Consider the following 20,892-nt stretch of genomic DNA (forward strand, 5'->3'; position numbering starts at 1 on the left):
TCCTGCTGAGCAGAGAACCCGATGTGGGGCTCGATCCCAGGACCCTGGGATCATGATCTGAGCCGAAGGCAGAGGCTTTAACCCACTGAGCCACCCAGGCGTCCCTTTAAAAAATTTTTTTTTTAATTAAATTAATTTATTTATTTAGAGCGTGTGAGTGGGTGAGGAGCAGAGGGAGAGGGAGAGAGAGAATCTCAGGCAGACTCTGGCTGCTGAGTGCAGTCCCTAGCAGTCATGTCACAACCCTGAGATGATGACCTGAGCCCAAATCAAGCCCTTCACTCAACTGACTGAGCCACCCAGGGGCTCCTGAACTCTTTTCATTCCTTGAATGGAGGATGCTCTTGTCTCTCAAGGTCTCCAGGATAACTAGGCCCTCCTCTTTACTTTTACTCATCCTACAAGTCATACTGTCTCGGATACATTTCCACTGGGACCACCCCTTCTTCCACACCATCTAGGTTAGGGAGCCGGTCCTTCTATACACAGCCCGTGCAAACCCCACGGTATATAATTTATCACACGGTATCGTATTTCTAGGCAGCAAACCCCTTAGGACAGCAACTGCCTCCTGCTTGTTTGCCAGAGGCTCCAGCACCTAGGACAGGGCCTGGCACGAAGTAGGTGCACAGCTAACAACGAACGCAGGAGAGAATGGGTGCGTGAGGGCAAGTGTCGCCTGGAAGGCCAACCTCAGCGGCTGAGAGAGTGTGGGTTCCCTGTGGGGGAAGGGCTCGGCGTATGCCTGCGAGAGTGTTCGGAGAGAGCACAGGGATCAAATCCCAACCCCCGCCCAGCTTCCACCACTGCGGCCTCGCCGCGCCCCCATTCGTCCCGGCCGAGCCGGAAGTGGAGGCGAGGGCTTCCCATGATACCCCGCGGGGCGCCTATTCAAATTGCACGGAGAAGAGGGAGGCGGTCGTGATGGCGGCTCCGGAGCCGGAAGTGGTGTGCCCGGCCGCAGTACCCGGTAAGTCCTGGGGTCCCGAGATTGGGGAGCCTTAGGAACTTGTTTCTCCCTTACCGCCGCTATCCAGTCTTTTAGCCCACGGCCCATCCTCTGGCCCGTCTTCGTTGACCCATCCCTCTTGGCTCCCGCTCGGCCCCAGTGACTCCATCGCCCCCCTGGGTCCTGGATCGCATTGGTTCGTCCCTACTCGGTCTTCCTTTCCGCGGCGTTCTGGACCCCACTTGATTACACTTAGTGTAAACGAATTTCTCCAGGTCAGGGCCTCCACGGCGTCCGAAATTTTCTCTTCCCCACCTCCCCATCCCACCGCCACTTAGATCTTTGGCAGCTGGAGTCGGGAATCTCCCCGCCACCACCCTCAAGGAGTTTTGCGGAGGGAATGTGTCGGGCTCTCCTCTCCCCAGTACAAGGGAATGAGAAGACTGACTTTGGCTTTTAAATTTTTTGTCTCCCTTGTCCCTCGGCGCACCTAACCAGATTTGGAATGGTATGAGAAGTCAGAGGAAACCCACGCCCCCCAGATAGAACTACTCGAGACTACGTCTACTCAAGAACCTCCCAACCCTTCGGAGCCCTTTTGTCCCAGAGACTGCATGGTGCCAGTGGTGTTTCCCGGGCCTGTGAGCCAGGAAGGCTGCTGTCGGTTTACTTGTGAACTTCTAAAGCATATCATGTACCAGCGCCAACAACTGCCTCTGCCCTATGAACAGCTGAAGCACTTCTACCGAAAACCTTCTCCCCAGGTAGGCACAGCCTTTGGGCGAAAGCTGGTGGGGAGGCTGTGACTGTACATGGTAGGCAGGTGAAAAGGGGTTCTAAGGAATCTTCAGGCCCTGTCAGCCTCAACAGTGGTAAGGAATGTGTTTGAGCCCCATGGCTTTAGTTTATCTCCACTCTAGTCTTTGATAGTCTGCCCTCCAGGATTTTCTCATTTTCGTTTTCTGAAGCTGCTATTGTGTTGCATTTGGACTTCATGAACTGACCTTTTAATTTTAATGTCTTTTCTCCCCAGATGTTCATCTCTCTCTCTTTTTTTTTTTTTTAAAGATTTTATTTATTTATTTGATAGAGCACAAACAGGAGTGGCAGAGGGAAATGGAGAAGCAGACTCCCTGCTGAGCAGGGAGCCAGATGTGGGCTCAATCTTAAGACCTTGGAATCAAGACCTGAGCCCAGGGGAGATGCTTAACCCACTGAGCCACTTGATCACCCCTCATCTTTGTTTTTAAGTTTTACTTACTGGGGACTTCCTTGACTTTATATTCGAACACTTCTGTAATTTTTTCTTTTCTTTTCTTTTCTTTCTTTTTGGCCATCATAGTGTTTGGTTTTTTTTTTTTTAAGATGTTTTATTTATTTATTTGAGACTGAGTCAGGGTGGGGGAGGGGCAGAGGGAGAGGGAGAAGCAGATCCCCGCTGAGCAGGGAGCCCAACATGGGGCTCAGTCCCAGAACCCTAGGATCATGACTTGAGCTGAAGGCAGTCGCTTAACTGACTGAGGCACACAGGCGCCCCTGCAATCATAGTCTTAAGAACTCCTTCTAATTTTTTTCACGTTCCTTTTTTATAGTATCCTGTTGTTTCATGTCTATATGACCTTTTCTTACGTGGAGATATTAATTATTGTTTTTTTTTTTTTTTTAAGATTTTATTTATTTATTTGACAGACAGAGATCACAAGTAGGTGGGGGCCGGGGAGGGAGAAGCAGGCTCCCCACGGAGCAGAGAGCCCGATGCGGGGCTCCATCCCAGGACCCTGGGATCATGACCTGAGCTGAAGGCAGAGGCTTAACCCACTGAGCCACCTAGGCACCCCTAATTTCTTTATTTTTTGAAGTTTTACTCTGTTCTTTTCAGTTTCTTATTTTTTTCTGGATTCCTTTTCCTCTTTGCTTTGGTCTCTGACTTTCATATTAGAGGCTTTTATTCTGTGTCTGGTAAATATGTACGAAAAAGTCAATGAAAGCTCTGTGTGCATGGCTGGACCTTGTGAGCCACAGATTTCACTCTGAGGATATTGGGTAGGAACCAAGCGGTCTTTTTTGGAGGACTCCCAATACATCAGTATGGGAAGTCTTCTCTCCGGAGAAGACAGGGTGGAGGAAATTGGGAGACCATCTAAGGGTTCTCACATGGGTTTTCACTCAGTCTTTCTCTGTTCACTCTTCTGTGGTACCTAAATTGCCAATTCCTAAGCCCTTCTGGGATTCTGTGTGTGAATTGGTTTGCTTTTCATAGGGGCTCCCTCTTTTAGCACTTGGTATTCAGCTTCCTTGAATTTTTCCATCTGCCTTCTACTTCCCAAAAATTTGTGGTTGCCTTTGTCTGTTTCCCAGTTCTCTTTGCCCCTGGGAGTTCCTTTTCTTTGTCCTCTCCCTCCCTTTTTCTCTCATTTAATAGTATTTTAGATGGGACCACAAATAAGCATGTGTTTAATTTTCCACATTTAACTGGAAGACCAACTCCAGAATTACCTTTATTAAGCCAGATTATCCTCATTTCCTGTTGTCACTCATGGCATAGCAAAATTTGCCACCTGGCATGCCACCAAATCTCCTTGACTATTTTAGTTTCTTATTTCTGGATGTCCTCCTGTTTCACAGTACTGTCTTTGCTGTTCTGAGCATGGGAAAAGTATGGTTTTGTACAAAGAAGGCATTTTTCTTTTTAAATATATTGCCCTCTGATAAAAACCTAGTGTCGTGACCATGGAAACCCAGTTCCAGAAGTCTACTGCATCCCAACAGGGTTCTTCAAAGGGCATTAGCTTCCTCCATCTCGTCCTTCCCTTTCACTGGTCTTTGTCCTCACAGGCCGAGGATGCAATGAAGAAGAAAGCTCGGGCCGCCGCTGAAGTGAGCAGCAGGAAATGCCAACAAGCCCTGGCAGAACTGGAGAGTGTCCTCAGCCACCTAGAGGGTCTCTTTGCCCGGACATTAGTACCCCGTGTGCTCATCCTCCTTGGTGGCAATGCCTTAAATCCCAAGGAGTTCTACGAGCTTGACTTGTCCCGCTTGGCCCCCAATAGCATGGACCAGAGCCTGAGCACTGCGGCTTGTTTGCGGCGTCTCTTCCGAGCCATTTTCATGGCTGATGCCTTCAGTGAGCTACAGGCTCCTCCACTCATGGGCACCATTGTCATGGCACAGGGGCACCGGGACTGTGGAGAAGATTGGTTTCGACCCAAGCTCAACTACCGAGTGCCCACCCGGGGCCACAAACTGACTGTGACTCTGTCCTGTGGCAGACCCTCTATCCCAGCCACAGCCTGGGAGGATTACATTTGGTTCCAGGCACCAGTGACACTTAAAGGCTTCCATGAGTGAATGGGGCTGCTTCTTCATCGTGAACACAATGGCTTTAATTATCTTTCCCCCTATGGCGCCAAGTCACCCATCTCTTGCTTGGAGCTAGAATTGCCTCCTGGTGAGAGGAATGTTCTGTCCTTCCAGCTGCCTGCCTCCCCTCCTCAGACTTCCTGGTGGGCTGATTGTATGGCTGTGGCTGTCATAATTATCACTGAACAACATCTCTTTGAATCAAAGGTTGATTTTCCCAGAAGGTGCTGGGTCAGGCATTTCTGTTCTGGTTGGAAGGCAAATATGGGGTCATAGACAGACACTCTTTTGGAAGTGGCCCTTTAATGCTTTTTGCTGTGGCAATTCAGAATTTTTGCTAGGGACATAACTTAAATATAAAAATGAATGGATTTGCATTAAATTATCCTGTAACTCTTGGCTTCAGGATTCCCAGGGTTAAGACTAGAGTATTTTGTCTTTCTCCTTGGCGTCTTATGCTTCAGGGTTTCTAGGATTTTTTTTTTTTTTTTTTTTAAACTGATGGTTCTTTCTCTTCATCAACTCTAGGCCCTTCTGGGAAGTGAATGGACTTGGCCGAGGTTCTGTAACACTTTGATGTCAGAGCTAGGACTAGAGTCCTCATCAGTTACCTCCTTGCCTGACCACCTTTCCTCGCCATGTAGGGGTTTTTGTGATCATTACAGTATATGTGCCAAAGGTCACATAGGGGAAAAGGAGTTGAGAGACTAGGCTGAGAAAGGAAACTGAGAGGGCCTTTGCCAAGCTCCAAAGCCCGTGGGTACAGTTTCTGAGCCCAGATGTCCCTTCAGGGGTTCTGCCTAGCGTGTCTCCATTGCAGTGACTGGTGGGTTGCTGGCGGTTCCTCCTGGTAGCACTGTCCTTAGGCATACCCTGCTCTCCTGCCTGCGGCACTTCCTCCACAGCTGTGCCTCTGACTTGGCCATCCTGATCCTTGCTCTTCTTCGGGCTTGTCCCCATCCTGACTATTAAGCACTGATGCGCTTTGTCCCTGAGAACACCTGCTTATGTCTCGGAAACAAATTGAAGACATAGTCCTTACCCTGCTGGTGTTGGAGATAGGTAGGTTGTATGTATGTGTGTGCATGTGCATGTTTGTGTGTGTAAATGGGGACAGTATAAATATACACTATTTTTTATGTTTTAAGAAGAATGTTTTGTGTTAAGAAAACAAAACATGGTTTAAATTTTACACTGTTTTAAGCACTTTACATACATTATCTCATGTAGCAACCTTCCACAGTATGTGTTGTTCCATCTTATAGGGGAAATAGAATAATTAACCTTTGTGGAGGAACCTGGATTCAACCCAGTCCACCCAGCTCCAGCTCTAGAGGCTGAGTGCTGTGCATAGTGCTGCATGGCCTGTGTGGGTTTTACTCTGAAATAATTAAGCAGATTCACTCTGCCAAAGGTGGTAGCATTGGAGAGCTGCAAGACTCCTTCTCTGGCTTTAGACTGTAGATCCTGAGAGGGAACCTGCTGGTAAGTGGTCAGAAAATCTGGAATCAATGAGAACAGTATAGGTTTGGGTGATTTTTGGTGCTATGGCCACTTGAAGCATATTTTACCAGTTAGAATTTCAGCTTGTTTTTGGTCTGAGGATACTGCCTTACGAAAGAGGAGCAGAGCCATAGCTTCCACGTGGCATTGGAATGGACAGGCTGAGGTCTGTAAGGGGAGGGAGAGTTTTGGACAAGGGAGTTACAGATTGTTTTGACACGGAAAACACCTTAGGCCAAGTCAGCTCCCTCAAATTTTAAAAGCCTTCATAAGCAATGCCCAGATAATCAAAACAAAGTAATTATCTGGGTAATTTAGACACTTATTTCTCTCTTGCCTTGGCATGGGGGACCACGTCATTCTGATTGCATGAGTCCTTTCCAAAGGAATCCAGAAATGAAAAGGTCAGTTAATATTAATGACAGCCCAGTGTAGGGCTCCCTGCTCAGTGTGGAGACTGCTGCTCCCTCTCCTTCTGCCCTCCCCACCCACTCATGCCCTCTCTTGTTTTTCTCTCTCTCCCTCTCTCCAATAAATAAATATAATCTTTAAAGAAAGGTCAACAAATCCCATCTCTTTCCCTGACAACAAGCTTGCTGAGATATCTGTTTACCTGTTTGACCTTGGCTAGGACTAGCTCTAGAGGTAGATGTGAAGGAGCCTCTAACCCAGGGAGGGAAGAGCCCCAGCTGCAGTGGGGTCCTGGCCTTTTCTGTGTTGCTACCATTTGGGCCTAAAAGCAACAGTTGTGGGGCCCAGTAGCTAAATGTAGGCGGCAGGTGGTGTCCTCCTTTTTGTACTTCTCTTCATATCCTGCTCCCCCAAGGTGTGGGCCTTGCCCCAGTGCCTAGGTCTCCGTTTGTCACTTGGGTGGAATAGTTCTGTGGAAGGGGTGAATAGAGACCTCTCATGAAGACCGAGGAGAATGGCACGATGGACTCCACTCTGTAGGACCTGGCACTGGTGGGGGTTAATTGCTTTAGATTCCTAGACTTTTAGAGCCAAGACCTCAAGTTCTTTTCTTCACTCAATTCTGAGGCCAAGAAGGGACGCAACTGGAGTGAAAGAATACAGCTAACGTCACTGTCGGGTTGTCTTTCTTCCCAAGCCCTCATTGCATGTACAGTAAGGACTCAATTCAACTGTTACAAAGGCTCAGAAAAGGCAAAAATAGCCATGGAACTGGGGACCTTCAATCCCACACGAAGGCTACCTATGTTAGGGGAAGCCACATTGTTAGCGTGACAGCAGAACACGTACGGTCCCCAACGCGAGAAGGACGGAGGACAGGAGCTGGTGTGTGTACAGGCTTGGGGGAAGGAAGGGCTGGGTGGGGAGCAGGGCGCGCCTGAGGCCGGAGAGGGCGGGGCCGCGCGGGTGGAATCCTTCCTGCCCGGTGGGAGGGCAGAGCTTTGGGTCACCATGGAGACAGTTTCTCCTAGCAACCTGGCGGGCGTTGATCAGAGCCGCGGGCGCGATGGACGCGGAAAGCCTCCTGCTGTCGCTGGAGCTGGCGTCCGGCAGCGGGCAGGGGCTCAGCCCCGACCGTAGGGCCTCGCTGCTCACCTCCCTTATGCTGGTGAAGCGCGACTACCGCTACGATCGGGTCCTCTTCTGGGGCCGCATCCTCGGCCTCGTCGCCGATTACTACATCGCGCAGGGCCTGAGTGAGGACCAGCTCTCACCACGCAAGACTCTTTACAGGTGGAGGCGATGTCCTAGCAGCCGCGGTGGCCCCCGCCTCCTGAAGGGGCGCCTCTGGGAGTCCAGGAGGGGGTGGGCGTGGTAGGAATCGAAAGGGGTGGGGACACTGAACTGGAGAGGGGAGGGTGGGGCACGCTAGGAGCTGGTTACTGTTAGCCGGCAGAGACCTGATAACATCGTGGAGGTGTGGTGGGCTTGGGGGACTCGGGGCACAGGGATTTGGAGGTGGGTTTATAATATAGGCAGGGCCAAGAACCGAGGCAGAGAGAGGTGAAAGGTCCCGGAGAAGAGGGACCTGGAGTAGATGCCAGGGGCAGGCCTGGCATTCTGAAGAGCACAGTTTGGAGAAGGATTAGAAGCCCTGGAGGGTAATGAAGTGTTGTTTGGAAGTGGGTCCAAAAGTATCTTTGGTGGTGGAGTTGGCTCACAAAAGGAAGCACTCTAGGAAGTAGAGAATGAATGTGGAATGGGAGAGGAGGGTTTAGAACCAGGGAAAATTCTCGACAGGCTACTTACGGTACAAGCCACCCACCTCTTTCTTGACTACCCTCAGCAATGTCTGGAAGCTCACCACCTTACAAAACAAGCCATCCAGGCCTCAGGGAGTTGTAGACTTCGTTTATCTCTCCGTACATCAATCCAACATTGATTGGAGGCATTTTGTATAGACTTACACGAAGGTTACAAAGATGGCTAAGACTCCCCCGTCTCCAAGTTATTCACATCCTAGTAAGGAAGATGGACATGTAACCCAGCAATTAAAGCAAAGTGTGTTAACCCCAGGACAGAGAGATACGCAAAGGGGGACAAAGGGTGGGGGGTCTTCTAGAGAGCAATGAAATAAAGATTGCTAAGGGACATCTGAAAGCTGATGGGTAGTTCCCCAGGAAGGTGTGGGGAAAGGCAAGCCAGTTAGAGGGAAGGGTTCTGCAAACTTGGCTGGAGTGGGCTTGGAGTGTTTGGGAGAACAGCAGGTAGGTGAACCTGACAGTGGCAGGCCAAGATGTTACACAAACTGGATGGAAAGACCTGAGATTTGAACTTTGTTTGGAGGCTGTGGCAAGCTGGAGAGCCATTCAGAGGCCTTAAGCAAGAAGAGTCTGCTCAGATCTGAGTGTGCAGGCTGGTTTGAAGTGGGTGAGCATCCAGGAGGCTGTTGCAGTGTCCAGATGAAGGAGGCCACAAGGAAGAGGTAGCTGAGGGACTGTAGATCAGGGGGTGGGTTGGAAAGATGTAAGTGGTGCCACTAGCTAGACTTGGGCCTGAATGAGAGGTGGAGGAGAGGTCAAGGTTGACTCTTCCTTCCAGCTAAGGTGGCCGACTAAGTGCTGGTGAATCCCACTGGAACATTATTCAGGGAGCAGGACTAGGAAAGCCCCGTTGCTCTGGGTGGGTGGGGTGGGGGGGATGGTGGGGGGAGGATCATAAGGAGGCATATTAAAGTACAAACCTGGAGTCCAGACAAAACACTTGGACTGAAAATGAAGACTTAGGATTCATTTTATTCCATAAGTTTTTATTTCTTCAGCACCTACTATGTGCTAGGCATTGATCCAGGCACCAGGAATTCAATGGTAAATGAGACAAAGTCCTTGTGTTCGTGGAGTTTACATTATAGTGTGTGGGGGTGGGGGGAAGGGAGACAATAAATAAACACACATACATTGCAGATCTAGAGAATACAGGATGCAGTACTGTTTTAAATAGGGTGGTCAGAGATAGCCTCTCTGATAAGAGACCTGGGGCAACTGAGAGAATGAGCTCTGTATTTATCTGAGGGAAGAGAATTCCAGGCAAGCGCAAAGGCCCTGAGGCAGATGTGTACTTAGTGTTGGTGGAAACCCATGGAGGCTAGTGTGGCTGGAGAGGAGGGAACATTGTAGGACATGAGGTCAGAGAGGTAAGGGACCAGAAGGCTTTGTGGGGCGTTGCAAAGAGTTGTTGTAATGGGAAGTCTTTGGAAGCTTCTATACAGAGACATGATCTGGCAGTTGGGTGGGAAGTAGACTGAAAAGGGAGCAAGTGTGGACTTGGGGAGACCAGTTAAGAGGTTACCATAGTATCTAGGTAAGAGAGAGAGGGGCTTGGACCAACGGGGAGCAGTGGAGGTGGTGAGAGGAGGTTGGGTTCTGCATATCACCTAGGGCTCTGGGAGTCAGGTGGGCCAGCCTGCAGGGAGAAAGGAGGGGTGACAATAGATCCTTGGGAATACTTGGGGCAGTGGAGGAGAGCGAAGGGAGATGCCAATGGAAACAGAAATGGAATGCATTTGTTGGCTTTTTGAGTCTTGTTGATGTCCTTCTAAGCCGTTTTGGGGGCGGGGGGCAGAAGTGACCGTGTAATGGGCAGAGTGAAGGTGAGAGGAGAAAGGTCTCCGCAGGGCAAGTTGTTTTGAGATTATTGTTCAGAGATGGAGGAGAGGAGTGAGGGACAAGAAAAAGAAAAGGCTATTTTCCGGCAGGGCATGGATTTGAGGACTGTTATTTTTGAAAGTTGAGAAGTTCTGATGTTGAGAAGGGTGGAAAGATGAGCAGAGCCCTCCACCCACCCCTACCCGCCACACCCAGCAGGCCGGTTGGGTGAGAGCGGAGTGGGAGAACGCCCTCTTCTGGCAGGAAGGGACTGGGCGGGTCAGTGCTGGAGACTTCGGAGGACAGGTCCTAGAGCCTGGACCGGCTTTCCTGAGAAATGGGGGAAGGTGGCTCTGCGGTTGGCTCACTGGGCAGATGGAGCATGAATCTGGGGTCTACCAAAAGAGGTGCTTGTAACTGAGGAAAGTTCAGCTTTCTAGGAGCTCATCAGGAATCTTATAGTGCAGATATCTGGGAAGAAATTTTTGGAATTTTGGTAGGCACAAAGCTTTTGTGACCTTGACCTTCTATGAAATAAAATTGAATTTGTATCACATGTGGAGGTGGGGTACACCATAGGCCCTTAGGATTTCGAAGGGGAGAGGTGTGAGTCCCAACAGTGCATCTTGGGCTTTGTCCCTCAAGAGAAGGGGCCATGGCAGGAAGCTTGGAAACCAGGATCCTGGGGATGTCGTTGGCAGTCTGAACTGCATGGAGTGGAGCCTCCTGCCCCCTGCCACGGAGGAGATGGTGGTGCAGACGTCTGTGGTGAAAGGCCGCTTCATGGGGGACCCCTCACATGAGTATGAACACACCGAGCTGCAGAAGATGAGTGAGGGCGAGAAGGTCTTTGAGGAAGAAGTAGTGGTGAGTGAAGACGAGAGCGGGAAGACAGAAAGAGCCTGGGCCATCCAAAGCCCAGCCCAGTGGAAATTGTGGTGCCAACAACATAAGCCCACACAGCGCCCATGCAACACAGATGGCTGCTCCATCTGGAGCTAAGCTCTGGGCAGGGGCTGGGAGAGGTGGGTCTGTGTTGTGCTTTCAGGTAATGGGATGTGCACAGGCTCTTGTGTCTTTATATCTGTCTTACCGGATAATATATCCACATGATTCGCAATGTGAAGGTACAAAAAGAAATTTAGCAAAGTGGCTCTCTCACCCCTGTCTGCCAGTCCCCCAGGTTTTCTTTCCCAGGGACATTAACGTAACCCACTTTGCGCCCGTGTGCATGTCCACATGTTATGCGAAGCGCAGTCTAGACCAGAAGCATCACCACGGCTTGGGAGTTAGAAACGCACACTCTCAAGCTGGCATCAGGATCGGAATTTTAACACATTCCAAGGGGATTTGAATACACATTAAAGTTTCAGAAGCTCTACTTCCAAAGACATTTGATGCAAAACAAGTCTCAGCAAATAGCTGACCTTTCCACATTCTCTTCTGATCTTAAGACAAAACAAGTGACAGATGTCACGCACACATTTCTGCACCTTGCTTTTCTCACCTAATAAATTTTGGAGCTCTTTCTATGGCAGTGCTCTGAAGAGCCTCTCCCATTGTTTTTACTGTGTGTGAACGTCCCATAGTTGGACCAGTGTCCCGGTTGTGGAAATCCATGACACGTCCGAGTTGGAGCTCTGACAGGCGGTTCCGTAACGAATGACCTTGCACATGGTGTCCTTTCCAACATGTGCACACACTCTGAAGGTTCATTTCCTAGAAATGGAACTGCTGGGTCAAAAAATAAGGAGCACAGATTTTGAAACAATCAAACCTGGAATTCAAAATGCAGCCTGTGCACTTGCACCTGGGTGAGGCCAAAAATGTTGGTAGTGGCCTGTGATGCCTCAACCGGAGTCCCCACTCCTCTCCCTTACCCCACCTGACAAAGTTGACCTCCCTGAGGCTTATTTTCTGAAACGGTGGGATAATTATATCTACTTTGTAGTCTTTTTTTTTTTTTAAGATTTTATTTATTTATTTGACAGAGAGAAATCACAAGTAGACAGAGAGGCAGAGAGAGAGAGAGAGGGAAGCAGGCTCCCCGCTGAGCAGAGAGCCCGATGCGGGACTCGATCCCAGGACTCTGAGATCATGACCTGAGCCGAAGGCAGCGGCTTAACCCACTGAGCCACCCAGGCGCCCCTACTTTGTAGTCTTGTACAAGTGAAATGAAGGGACCTATCTGAAGGCCCTGGTGTAGGCCTGTGTAAAGCATTGGTTTCCATATAATCTAAAATTCCAAGAATTTTACATTTCCATGAAATGTAAAAATTTCAGTTGGCAGCTCCTGGGAAATAGGTAGCTGAGTGACTCTCAGGAGCCCTGGTGACCCGTTTTCCCTGTCAAACTCTGCTTTTCCTCAAACACCTCTACAAAGTCCTTTTATTAGGGGTTGCCCTTGATATTGGTTGTAACCAAATTCATCTGCATAAAAATGTTAAATATGTGGGGTGGTGCTGGGGAGATGTTAAGTCAAAGCATAGGATCTGAAAGTATATAAGCTGAGACTCCAATTTTGTTTTAAATAGATACACAGGAAGGAGAATAGAGGGAAGGATGCCAATATGTTCTTATTGATTTTCTTTAGGAGGTGGGATTATGAATGGTTTTAATTCTTTGGCATATATTATAAACTTTTTCTATATTACCTAAGTATTCCACAGTGAGCAGGATTGCTTTTATATTTTAAAAAGTCAGGGGCGCCTGGGTGGCTCAGTGGGTTAAAGCCTCTACCTTCGGCTCAGGTCATGATCCCAGGCTCCTGGGATTGAGCCCCGCATTGGGCTCTCTGCTCAGCAGGGAACCTGCTTCCCTTCCACTCTCTGTGCCTGCCTTTCTGCCTGCCTGTGATCTCTGTCTGCCAAATAAATAAATAAAATTAAAAAATAAATAAATAAAAAGGCAAAATAACCCAAATTTACATATGACAAGGTGATATGTTTCTGGAAGAGTACATAAAAAACCATTAACAGTGGTTGTCTCCAGGAAGGCCAGTTGCAGGGTCAGGGTTGGGGTGACAGACAGAGACTGCTTTTTTTTGGGGGGGGATGGTTTTAAATATTGCACCATCAGTATGTATTCCTGATTTAAAAGAGAGACAGACAGAGGAATGAAAGAAGGAGTGAAGAGAGGAAGGGAAGGAAGGGAGGGAGGGAGGGACCTTTGAGAGGAGAGAAGGGGAGGGCTTGCCCAACATGATTTTCCGTGGACTTGGTGTCTATGTGGTGGCGATCCAGGTCAGAGGGTCATGCAGGGGGCCCTTGCTCCAGAGGCGAGTGGGCATAGCACTCTGGCAGGTTGGCTTTTCTCCTGTCTCCTCAGGTCCAGATCAAGGAAGAGACCCGCTTGGTGTCTGTCATTGACCAGATTGACAAGGCTGTAGCGGTCATCCCCCGAGGAGCCCTTTTCAAGACCCCTTTTGGACCTATCCATGTCAATCGGACCTTTGAAGGTGAGGTCTCCAGGGCCCCTCTCAAGGGCAGGAGGGCATCTCTTCCCAAGCATAATCGGACACATTTCTGGGAGTCTTGGGGAACCTGTCCCACTTCCTCAGAGAAAGACCAGTTGTGCCCAGATCACTTGGAAAGATGTGATCCATGGCCTGGGATTGGCAGTTGGCATGGGCTGCTCGTCACTGGACCTTGACACTTTTCTGCCTGAGGCTAGAGAGCATTTGCCACCTAGGTCCCACGGCTTTGTGGGGGTCTGGGCTCCCTGACTTCCCCACCTTCTTCCTCTTTGGTGTCCCCTCATTGTAGGGTCTGGACCAACCCTGGGCTGACAGAACACAGCTCCTTTTCCCCCCTTTAGTTCTCTGTCAGTATCTGACTGAGTCCTTTGCTGGCCCCTCCATGTGGTCCCCATGTGTGGAGAAAGGGGGGCTGTGGGGTTTGGGGCTGACCATCCTTTTCTACCTACCACCTCTTTTTAGGACTGTCCTTGTCTGAAGCCAAGAAGCTTAGTTCCTACTTCCACTTCAGGGAGCCTGTTGAGTTGAAGAACAAGACCTTGCTTGAGAAGGCTGACCTGGACCCTTCCCTGGACTTCATGGACCCCTTAGAGCATGACATTCCCAAAGGTAATAGTCTATGACTTGAAGGACATTGTATCTGTCCCCAGGTAAGAGCAGTGGGTCATGCCACATGCCATTCTCCTCTGAGATTAGAACCAAGGACCTGAGTGGGAGCTGGTGGTTCACTGGGGTTCCTTGAGGGTGGGGGCTTCCCCAAGGCCCGGTCCAGGGCTCAGCTCATAATAAATAGTCAGTACTTGTCTGCAAAGGGAAGCACTGTCTTCCCTGTGATTCCACAGACACAGGGAACCTCAGTGCCTCTTTGGAATTCCCTACCAGTCTTGGAGGAGGCAGGCAGGAATCCTCTCCCAAACGTCCCTGACAACATCCCTGAAAATCCTAGCCACACATCTATCCCAGCTGTTGGCTTTGCGGTTAGACCAGTGCTTGGCACATAGCCAGGGCTCGGTGAGTGGGTGCTGAGCAACTGCAGGGCAGACTGCCTGCTAAGGACACGAGTTCTGTACATTTGCTTCCTGACGTGTGCACACATCCTCAGAGGTCTTCCTGTTCTTCAGGGCCCGGCTGGCCCAGACACACCCCCAGCAGTTGGTGGGCTCACAGGGACCCCATGTCCTTCCCCCAAGCTGTGCCAGTAGAGAAGCCTGTGTCATGCGCAGAGGCTTTTGCTTGGAGGCTGTCTGCCAGGGCAGGTGCCCGGTTCTGGACAGCTGGGGGCCGGGCCCCGGGTGCTGACATAGTGCCCCTGCCTCATTCCCTCCCGTTTGGGGTTTCTGAGCACTGCAGGGACCAGCTGTGGATGACAGCAGCGCCAGCGACAAGGCTAATGATAGGAACAGTGACTCCTGAGAGCGACAGTCCTGCTTCCTGTGCACAGGGCGCTGCACATGCCCCTGCCATGCCTTATCTCAGGTTCCTTCTCACAGGCACCTGTGGCGGGGCGGTGGGGGCGGGGGCTATTGTTGTCACCCCCGATTTACAGGTGAGGACCCAGGCTCAGACTCTGAAACCCAAGGACACAGTGAGCGTTAGAGCCTTAGACTCCAAGGTAGATGAGTGTCTCCTTTTCAGTGGACGGTATTTGCCCCCACCATGCGGGGGACCACTTGTGGGGAGCTGTACACTCCCCGCCAGTGGGGGAGCGGATGGAGGAAGCAGGGACTCTGGCTCAGACAGCCTCGGCTGGGATCCCAAATCCACTACTTCCTAGCTGAGTGACCTGCGGGGGCGGCCTCCCCACTTTCCTCATGCCTCCATTCCCTCATTCCTAAAAGGGGATAATGGTATTTTCTACCTCACTGGGCTGTTATGAGAATGGAGTGAGTTAATGCATATACAAGAAGTTTATAGCAGTGCCTAACACATAGTAAGGACTCAAATTAAAATTAGTAATTATTATTAGTGTTATATTTAGTGGCAAAAAAGGCCTTGGAGGGAGTTGGGACAGGCCAAGAGGACCGAGGATACCAAGGGGTAGGAGGCTTACAGCAAGGCAGTGGGAGCTGCTGGATGCTCTTGAGCAGGTCTGTGACAATAAGGTGCACAGAGGGATGGAATAGGGCCTGGTAGGGATCTGGAGGCCATTTCATGGCTACTGCAGTACCCCAGGGGCTGGGAGATGGTTCCAAGGGGGTAAGGGCTGCCGGCAGGGAATGGCTACTCTGGCCTCTGCTCCATGGGGTTTACCCGAGTCAAACCTTGCTCAGCATAGAATGGGGCTCCTGGACCTGCTGGGGTGCGGGGAGATAAAGTAGGTTGGTAAGGGCTGGGGCACTTCTCCCCCATAGGACATGCTTTCCAGACTCCCATTATCTCCCCCAACTCTGTGCTCCCAGCCTGGCCAGAAGCCAGAAGGGCCCGCACACCCCGGGTGATACAGGAAACCAGCAACACTGTGGTAGTGGGACACAGCAGCAAGGTCTGAGGAGTGGGCTGAGGAAAGTCCTCTTCATACCTCCAGTCTGGAGGCAGTAGCACTGCTCCCTTGAGCCTGGCTATGGCTGGAAAGGCCACCTCCAGCCTGACTTCGCTTGCCTGCAGCCAGATACTCCAGGGCCCGTGGGTGCCGCGCTCCCTCCACAGTGCTGGCTGACTAGGAGACTGACCCAAGAGGGCCTCCTCCCCCTTGGAACTTCATCCTCTGTGGTGGGAGCAGGGATTGGTATGCTAGGGCCTTTGCAGACCAAAGCTAGCTAGATGGAGTGGGGGGCCCAGCAAAGTCTACCTAAGGGAACCCCATCAATCCTGTCTGCCCTTTCTTTTGGCTAAGGGGGACACAGGAGGCAGCCGTTTCTCCCTGCAACTGGGGTTTTAAGATATGGAACTTCGGGGGGGGTCTTCCTAAAGAATGCTCGGGCCATCCTGATGTGTCTGGTCGGCAAGTGAATTCATCAGGAGGTAAGAACTTGGGCCTGGGAGGTAGGGGAGCTGCAGTGGCCTGCAGCCCTAGGCATCCCAGCCTCAGGCAAACCTCAGGGCTGAAGGATCAGCTGATGGTTCAGTCTGTCCTGGCATGTGTTGTCCTCAGTGCTGGGGCCGTGGTGGCTGAGGGCTCCTGGTGTCTGTGTGTGGTCCTGAGAGGGGGAATGCTCCTGGCCTCACCTTGGGAAACATCAGAGTTTCTGGGCTTCCAGCTCCCTGCCTCCCAGAGTCAGCATCAGCAAACCTGCAGGCAGTCAAGCCCAGGGTCAGGATGGTTTGGCTGGGGCTGCGGTGTGGAGGTGCGAGTGTGGGTGGTCTGGGGAACAGCAGACGCTTAGGTTTTGCTCCCAGACTCCCTTCCTTACCTGCCAGTGAAGGAGCAGAAAGAGCTGCCGGGAGGCTGCCTGCAAGGCAGACAGCTGCCTCAATGGGCCTGGCTGCGAAGAGCGGCCAAAATTCCCAGGAAGGAAGGTTCCCTGGGACACCAGCACTGGCTAGAAGGCTGGAATTTGACAGTCGTTTTCTGCCAGGGGAAGGATCATTGTTTCCTTTCTGGGACCGAGGCAATTGTTCCGGGGGACTTTGTGTCACCTGTTAGCAGGGATGGTTTGGGTTGGGCCTGCCCCCGGGGACTCCAGCTCTCTGTGCCCATGGAGGTAGGCCAGCACAGCATCTTGTTCCTGGGCCAGTCTTGGTTGCAGACAGGACGGGGAGGGATGTTGCCTTGCCACCAACGCCCTCCTGAGCTGTCCTGCCTTTGCCCTGGGGTCTGCAGAGTTTTATGGGAGTGGGTAGCTTTGGGGGCAGAGCCATCATCCTAGTGGATGACAGGCAAGGGTCAGTTTGCTGAGCCTGTCTGTATTCATGTGAGATGGAGCACTAGGTCAGGCCAGACGTCTCGGCAGCACTCCGCCGCTCAGTGCTTCCCAGCCTCAGCCGTTCAGTCCTTCAGCAGATAGTGACTGAGCAGGCGCTGCATGCTGGGGGCCTGGACACTGCCCTTGCCTCACAGACATTTGGGAAGATGAGATGAAATAGGATGGGATGTGGAAAAGGGAAGTAGAAGATGCCTCATGCACAGGGTCACTGGTGTCCTAGGAAGCAGAACGGGGTGGAGGGTGAAGGGCAGATGGAGCCTCTCTCCTTACTCCTCAGGGACTGGAGCCTACAGGCCTGGGGAACTTCCAGGTCCCAGGGGGCAGCGTTTGGGAGCCAGGCAGCAATGCCCAGTTTGGGCAGCAGAGGGCAGCAAGGGGCCTGCTTTCTGGCCTGGAAAGCTGTCTTTTTAAAGCGTAGTGGTTGGTGGTTGAGGAGGAGGAGGGGACATGGGCGACAGGTGGGGGACACAGTGTGGATCAGCTTTCTCTTGGGGTTGTGTGCAGGCAGCTCCTCCCACCCAACCCCCAGGAAGCCTGGCTGACAAGTGCTTAACCTTCTGGACCAGGAGACCCGGCTTTGCCCATCAAATAGGGCACTCTTCCACCGTCAGGGGATTTGACCATGACTTCTGGCCGTGGCGAAGGGGGAAGTGACTGCTTTTGAGAGAAGTGATCCATGGCCATTTCTGCGTGTGTGACAAGTTGTGTGGGGCTGTTCTGAGGAGAAAGTGTAAAACCATCTACTGTGACTGGGGAACCCCTATCCCCAGTCTGGCCCATTCCCTCAAATGTAATCTTTCTCCCAGGAAGGCAGGAGAATGTGATTCTGATTTGCATGCATACTTGAGGCTAGCAGAGGCTTCCACTAGCAAGGCAAGATCCCTGGGGCCTACACAACCCAGGAGGACTTCCTGCCAAGAGGCTCCATCCCTGATTTACCTGCTTGCCCCCCACCACATCCTCAGAACACGGCTTTTTAGAGAAGTGGCTGCCAGAGGGCAGAAGGGCAGTTTTGGGGAGACTTGGGAGAGACCAGGGCCACAGGAGGCTGCTTCCCCTGGAGTCCGAGAGGAGGTGGTGTCAGTGGCTGGGCCTGGTCTTCCCAGCAGTTGCAGTAAGTGGGTGAAGGTGACAGCGAGTGCCAGGCTCTCCAGGTAGACGCTACGTGACTCCTGGCACGTTGAGAGTCTGTGCGCGCGAGCATGTGTTTCCTGGGCGACCAGCTGAGCCAGGGACAAGAAGGACGGGAGTGTGACAGGAATGCAAGGGAGGGAGGCGGGGGTGCTGTTGGCTGGCTGGCCTCTCACATGCCACTTCCGTTGGCTGCCAGCACCCTTCAGCCTGCTTGGCTTGGCCCTCTTGCCCCAGTGGGGGTACTGCATTTCTCTCCCTGGCAGCCCTGTTTCCCCTTGCTCTAAGTGGGGGCTGGGGGTGCCCGGCTGATGAGCCTGGGCCCCTCCATCTACTGGAGGCAGGAAGTGGCCAAGGTTGTGCGGGGGAAGGTCAGCTCTCGCTAGCATGTGCCAAGGTGCTGGTGACTGCGAACTGATGAGAGCCATCTATGCTGGGGGTCTCCGGGGGCTCATTTTTTTCCGGGCATTCGGCCCAGGTAGGTTGTTAGCTGCCCTCCTGGGTGGGCAGAGAGAAGGGAGCCAGAGCCTGACCTGCTTTCAGTTTGAGAGCTGTGTGACTGTGGGCTCCAATGGCAGGGACTGTCCCCCAGTGATGCTCTGGGCACTGGTGGGGGTGACCAGGTGGTGGGAACGTACCTTCCTGGGGTCTGTGCTTCTGGCCAAAAGCTGAATGCTGTGCATGGGGACACTTTGTTCTGTCACACTCTCACTCCGATTTCCCCCAGGCAACCTGTTTTCTGAGTGACTGGGAGAGGCGGGCTAGGGCCTCTTGCAAAGAGGGCAGTTCTGGCTGGTGGAGGACCTCAGGTGCCCGGAGGAAAGTTGTAGGAGCCAGGGGAAACACTACCCCACCTCTCTGACCAGGAAAGTGCCCTCTCTTCCCAGGCAGTGACCCAGCCGGAGCTCTGGTAACCCAGGGCCCCTCTTCTTTCTTGATACTGTGGTCGGCACTGGGTGGGCCTGGTGGGGGAGGTGAAGGCCCCACTGTGGCTTCCCTGCACCTTCTGAACAGGTGGAGGTGGCACTTGGTGCCGGCCTCTCCTGAGCAGGCCAACGCCAGCTGACCTCATGCACCTGGAAAGCTCTGGCTTTGACTGGGGCAGGTGATGGCACCCTGAGCAGGGCTGAGCTGCCACTGGGCCCCAGAGCTTCTGGCGGTCGGGTCTCTCAGATGCAGGGTGGCCCCTGGTGGGTGGGGACACAGCCATAAGGTTGTTGGGTGTGGAGTGACCGGGGTGGGCCATGGCTGGAGGAGGCCTGTGGGAAGCTGGGGTGGTGGGAGCCAAGCAGCCGAGCTGAGCTGGCAGCCGATGAAGGCCTCAGCGCATCACTGGCTGGTCCAACACCAAAACCTTCAAAGCATTTGCCTTTCTGGCAGGGCCTGGAGCAGAGCTGCGGCCGGGCCGGGGAGAGGCCTCAGCGCGCAGGGGAATAGAAGCTCCAGATCTACATCCAGAGGCGATTTTCCCAGGCTCCTTCCTCCCACACAGGGGCTCCCTCCCTTGGTTCTGGAGCCGGATCAGGCCCTTCCCGCCAAGTCCTCATGGCTGCACAACTCAGCCCCGGGCTGGGCTGCTCCTGTCTGGGGAGCAAAAATCCAGGGCAGAACCCAGCATAGACAAAGGCTCATTAGCTGCAGCCCAAGTCCCCTCCCGCCCAGCATGGCTTCCAGTCCACCAGCTGCCAGGCTGGGCTATTGAGCTGGGAGGCCTGAAACGGCCCAAGTTTTGTGCGCCCCTGGTCAGGTCTAATCCATCTTGGAGCAGAGGCTTCCGGGACTGGGGAGGAGAGAGCAAACTGGCCAGAAGAGCCAACTGCGCCAGGACTGCAGGTCGCTGGTGACGGGCTGCCCCTTGAACCGGGTAGGGAAGCCTGGAGGGAGTCTCTTCTAGCTGGGCCCCATCTCCCCCCCCCCCCCCCCCCCCCCCGTGGACTCCGCTTCCTCCCCCACTCAACCTTTAACTAGACTTGCTGACAGGAACAAAATGAACTGGGGTGTGCTTCACCTCTTTTCATTTCCTTTGCCCTCCCTCTGGAAGTGGTTTTAATGAGCAGTGAAATGGCTAAAAGGCAATCAGGAGGAGTAAAGCGCCGGATAATTAAATTGTCTTCCCTTTCCCAGTGGAACCGTAGTACTCGGGCCAGGCTGCCCACGGGGCCGGCAGGGTTGGGGGGTTTCAGTGCAGGGCAGAGCTCTGGCTCCATGGGACCCAGGCCTCCCCTCCTGCCTGCCCCCTCCCAGGGTCCTGGAGCATCCAGATGGAGAGGGGCAACGCCTTGGTGGTGCTGCGCAGCCTGCTCTGGCCGGGCCTCACCTTCTTCCATGCTCCCCGCACCAAGAACTATGGCTACATCTACGTGGGCACCGGCGAGAAGAACATAGACCTTCCCTTCATGCTGTAGGAAGGGGGCCAGATGGGCCCGTGTAGGAAGCATCTACAATTTACTTTCATAAATGGCTGTGAACTTGGTCTGTTTGTCCTGTCCTGCTGCTTCTCCATACCTTTGCTTCCATCTGGTGTCCAGGCTCTTAGGACAGGCTGCTATGCTGGGA

At 52.5% G+C, this 20,892-nt stretch overlaps 2 protein-coding genes across 3 annotated transcripts; both read left to right on the plus strand.

Moving 5' to 3' along the window:
- The first annotated feature begins 906 nt into the window (after positions 1-906).
- LOC122908608 (MAD2L1 binding protein) lies at positions 907-4,730 on the plus strand. The gene is made up of 3 exons (XM_044251615.1): positions 907-970; positions 1,448-1,713; positions 3,785-4,730. The coding sequence occupies exons 1-3, from the start codon at positions 925-927 to the stop codon at positions 4,295-4,297; spliced, it is 825 nt and encodes a 274-aa protein (XP_044107550.1). The 5' UTR covers positions 907-924; the 3' UTR covers positions 4,298-4,730.
- Positions 4,731-7,249: 2,519 nt separating this feature from the next.
- Positions 7,250-20,809, plus strand: RSPH9 (radial spoke head component 9). Of its 2 annotated transcripts, XM_044251637.1 has the most exons (6): positions 7,250-7,516; positions 10,569-10,734; positions 13,240-13,324; positions 13,805-13,950; positions 16,882-16,949; positions 20,539-20,809. In XM_044251637.1, exons 1-6 carry the CDS (start codon positions 7,290-7,292, stop codon positions 20,765-20,767), a joined length of 921 nt encoding a protein of 306 aa, XP_044107572.1. In that variant the 5' UTR covers positions 7,250-7,289; the 3' UTR covers positions 20,768-20,809. The 2 variants fall into 2 exon arrangements, with proteins under 2 accessions (XP_044107572.1, XP_044107563.1); XM_044251628.1 differs by lacking the exon at positions 16,882-16,949 and having other exon boundaries at positions 13,195-13,324; positions 13,805-13,951; positions 20,581-20,809.
- The last annotated feature ends 83 nt before the right edge of the window (positions 20,810-20,892 follow it).

This window comes from Neovison vison, chromosome 1, assembly GCF_020171115.1.
Source record: "Neovison vison isolate M4711 chromosome 1, ASM_NN_V1, whole genome shotgun sequence".
Classification (NCBI taxonomy): Eukaryota; Metazoa; Chordata; class Mammalia; order Carnivora; family Mustelidae; genus Neogale; species Neogale vison.

Excerpts from the sequence above, each read along its gene's own strand:
- LOC122908608 (XM_044251615.1), top strand. The coding sequence starts at position 925 with ATGGCGGCTCCGGAGCCGGAAGTGGTGTGCCCGGCCGCAGTACCCG. Across the intron at positions 971-1,447 it reads GTGCCCGGCCGCAGTACCCG|ATTTGGAATGGTATGAGAAG; the intron begins GTAAGTCCTGGG and ends GCACCTAACCAG. Across the intron at positions 1,714-3,784 it reads ACCGAAAACCTTCTCCCCAG|GCCGAGGATGCAATGAAGAA; the intron begins GTAGGCACAGCC and ends TTGTCCTCACAG.
- RSPH9 (XM_044251637.1), top strand. The coding sequence starts at position 7,290 with ATGGACGCGGAAAGCCTCCTGCTGTCGCTGGAGCTGGCGTCCGGCAGC. Across the intron at positions 7,517-10,568 it reads CCACGCAAGACTCTTTACAG|TCTGAACTGCATGGAGTGGA; the intron begins GTGGAGGCGATG and ends TGTCGTTGGCAG. Across the intron at positions 10,735-13,239 it reads TCTTTGAGGAAGAAGTAGTG|ATTGACAAGGCTGTAGCGGT; the intron begins GTGAGTGAAGAC and ends GTCATTGACCAG.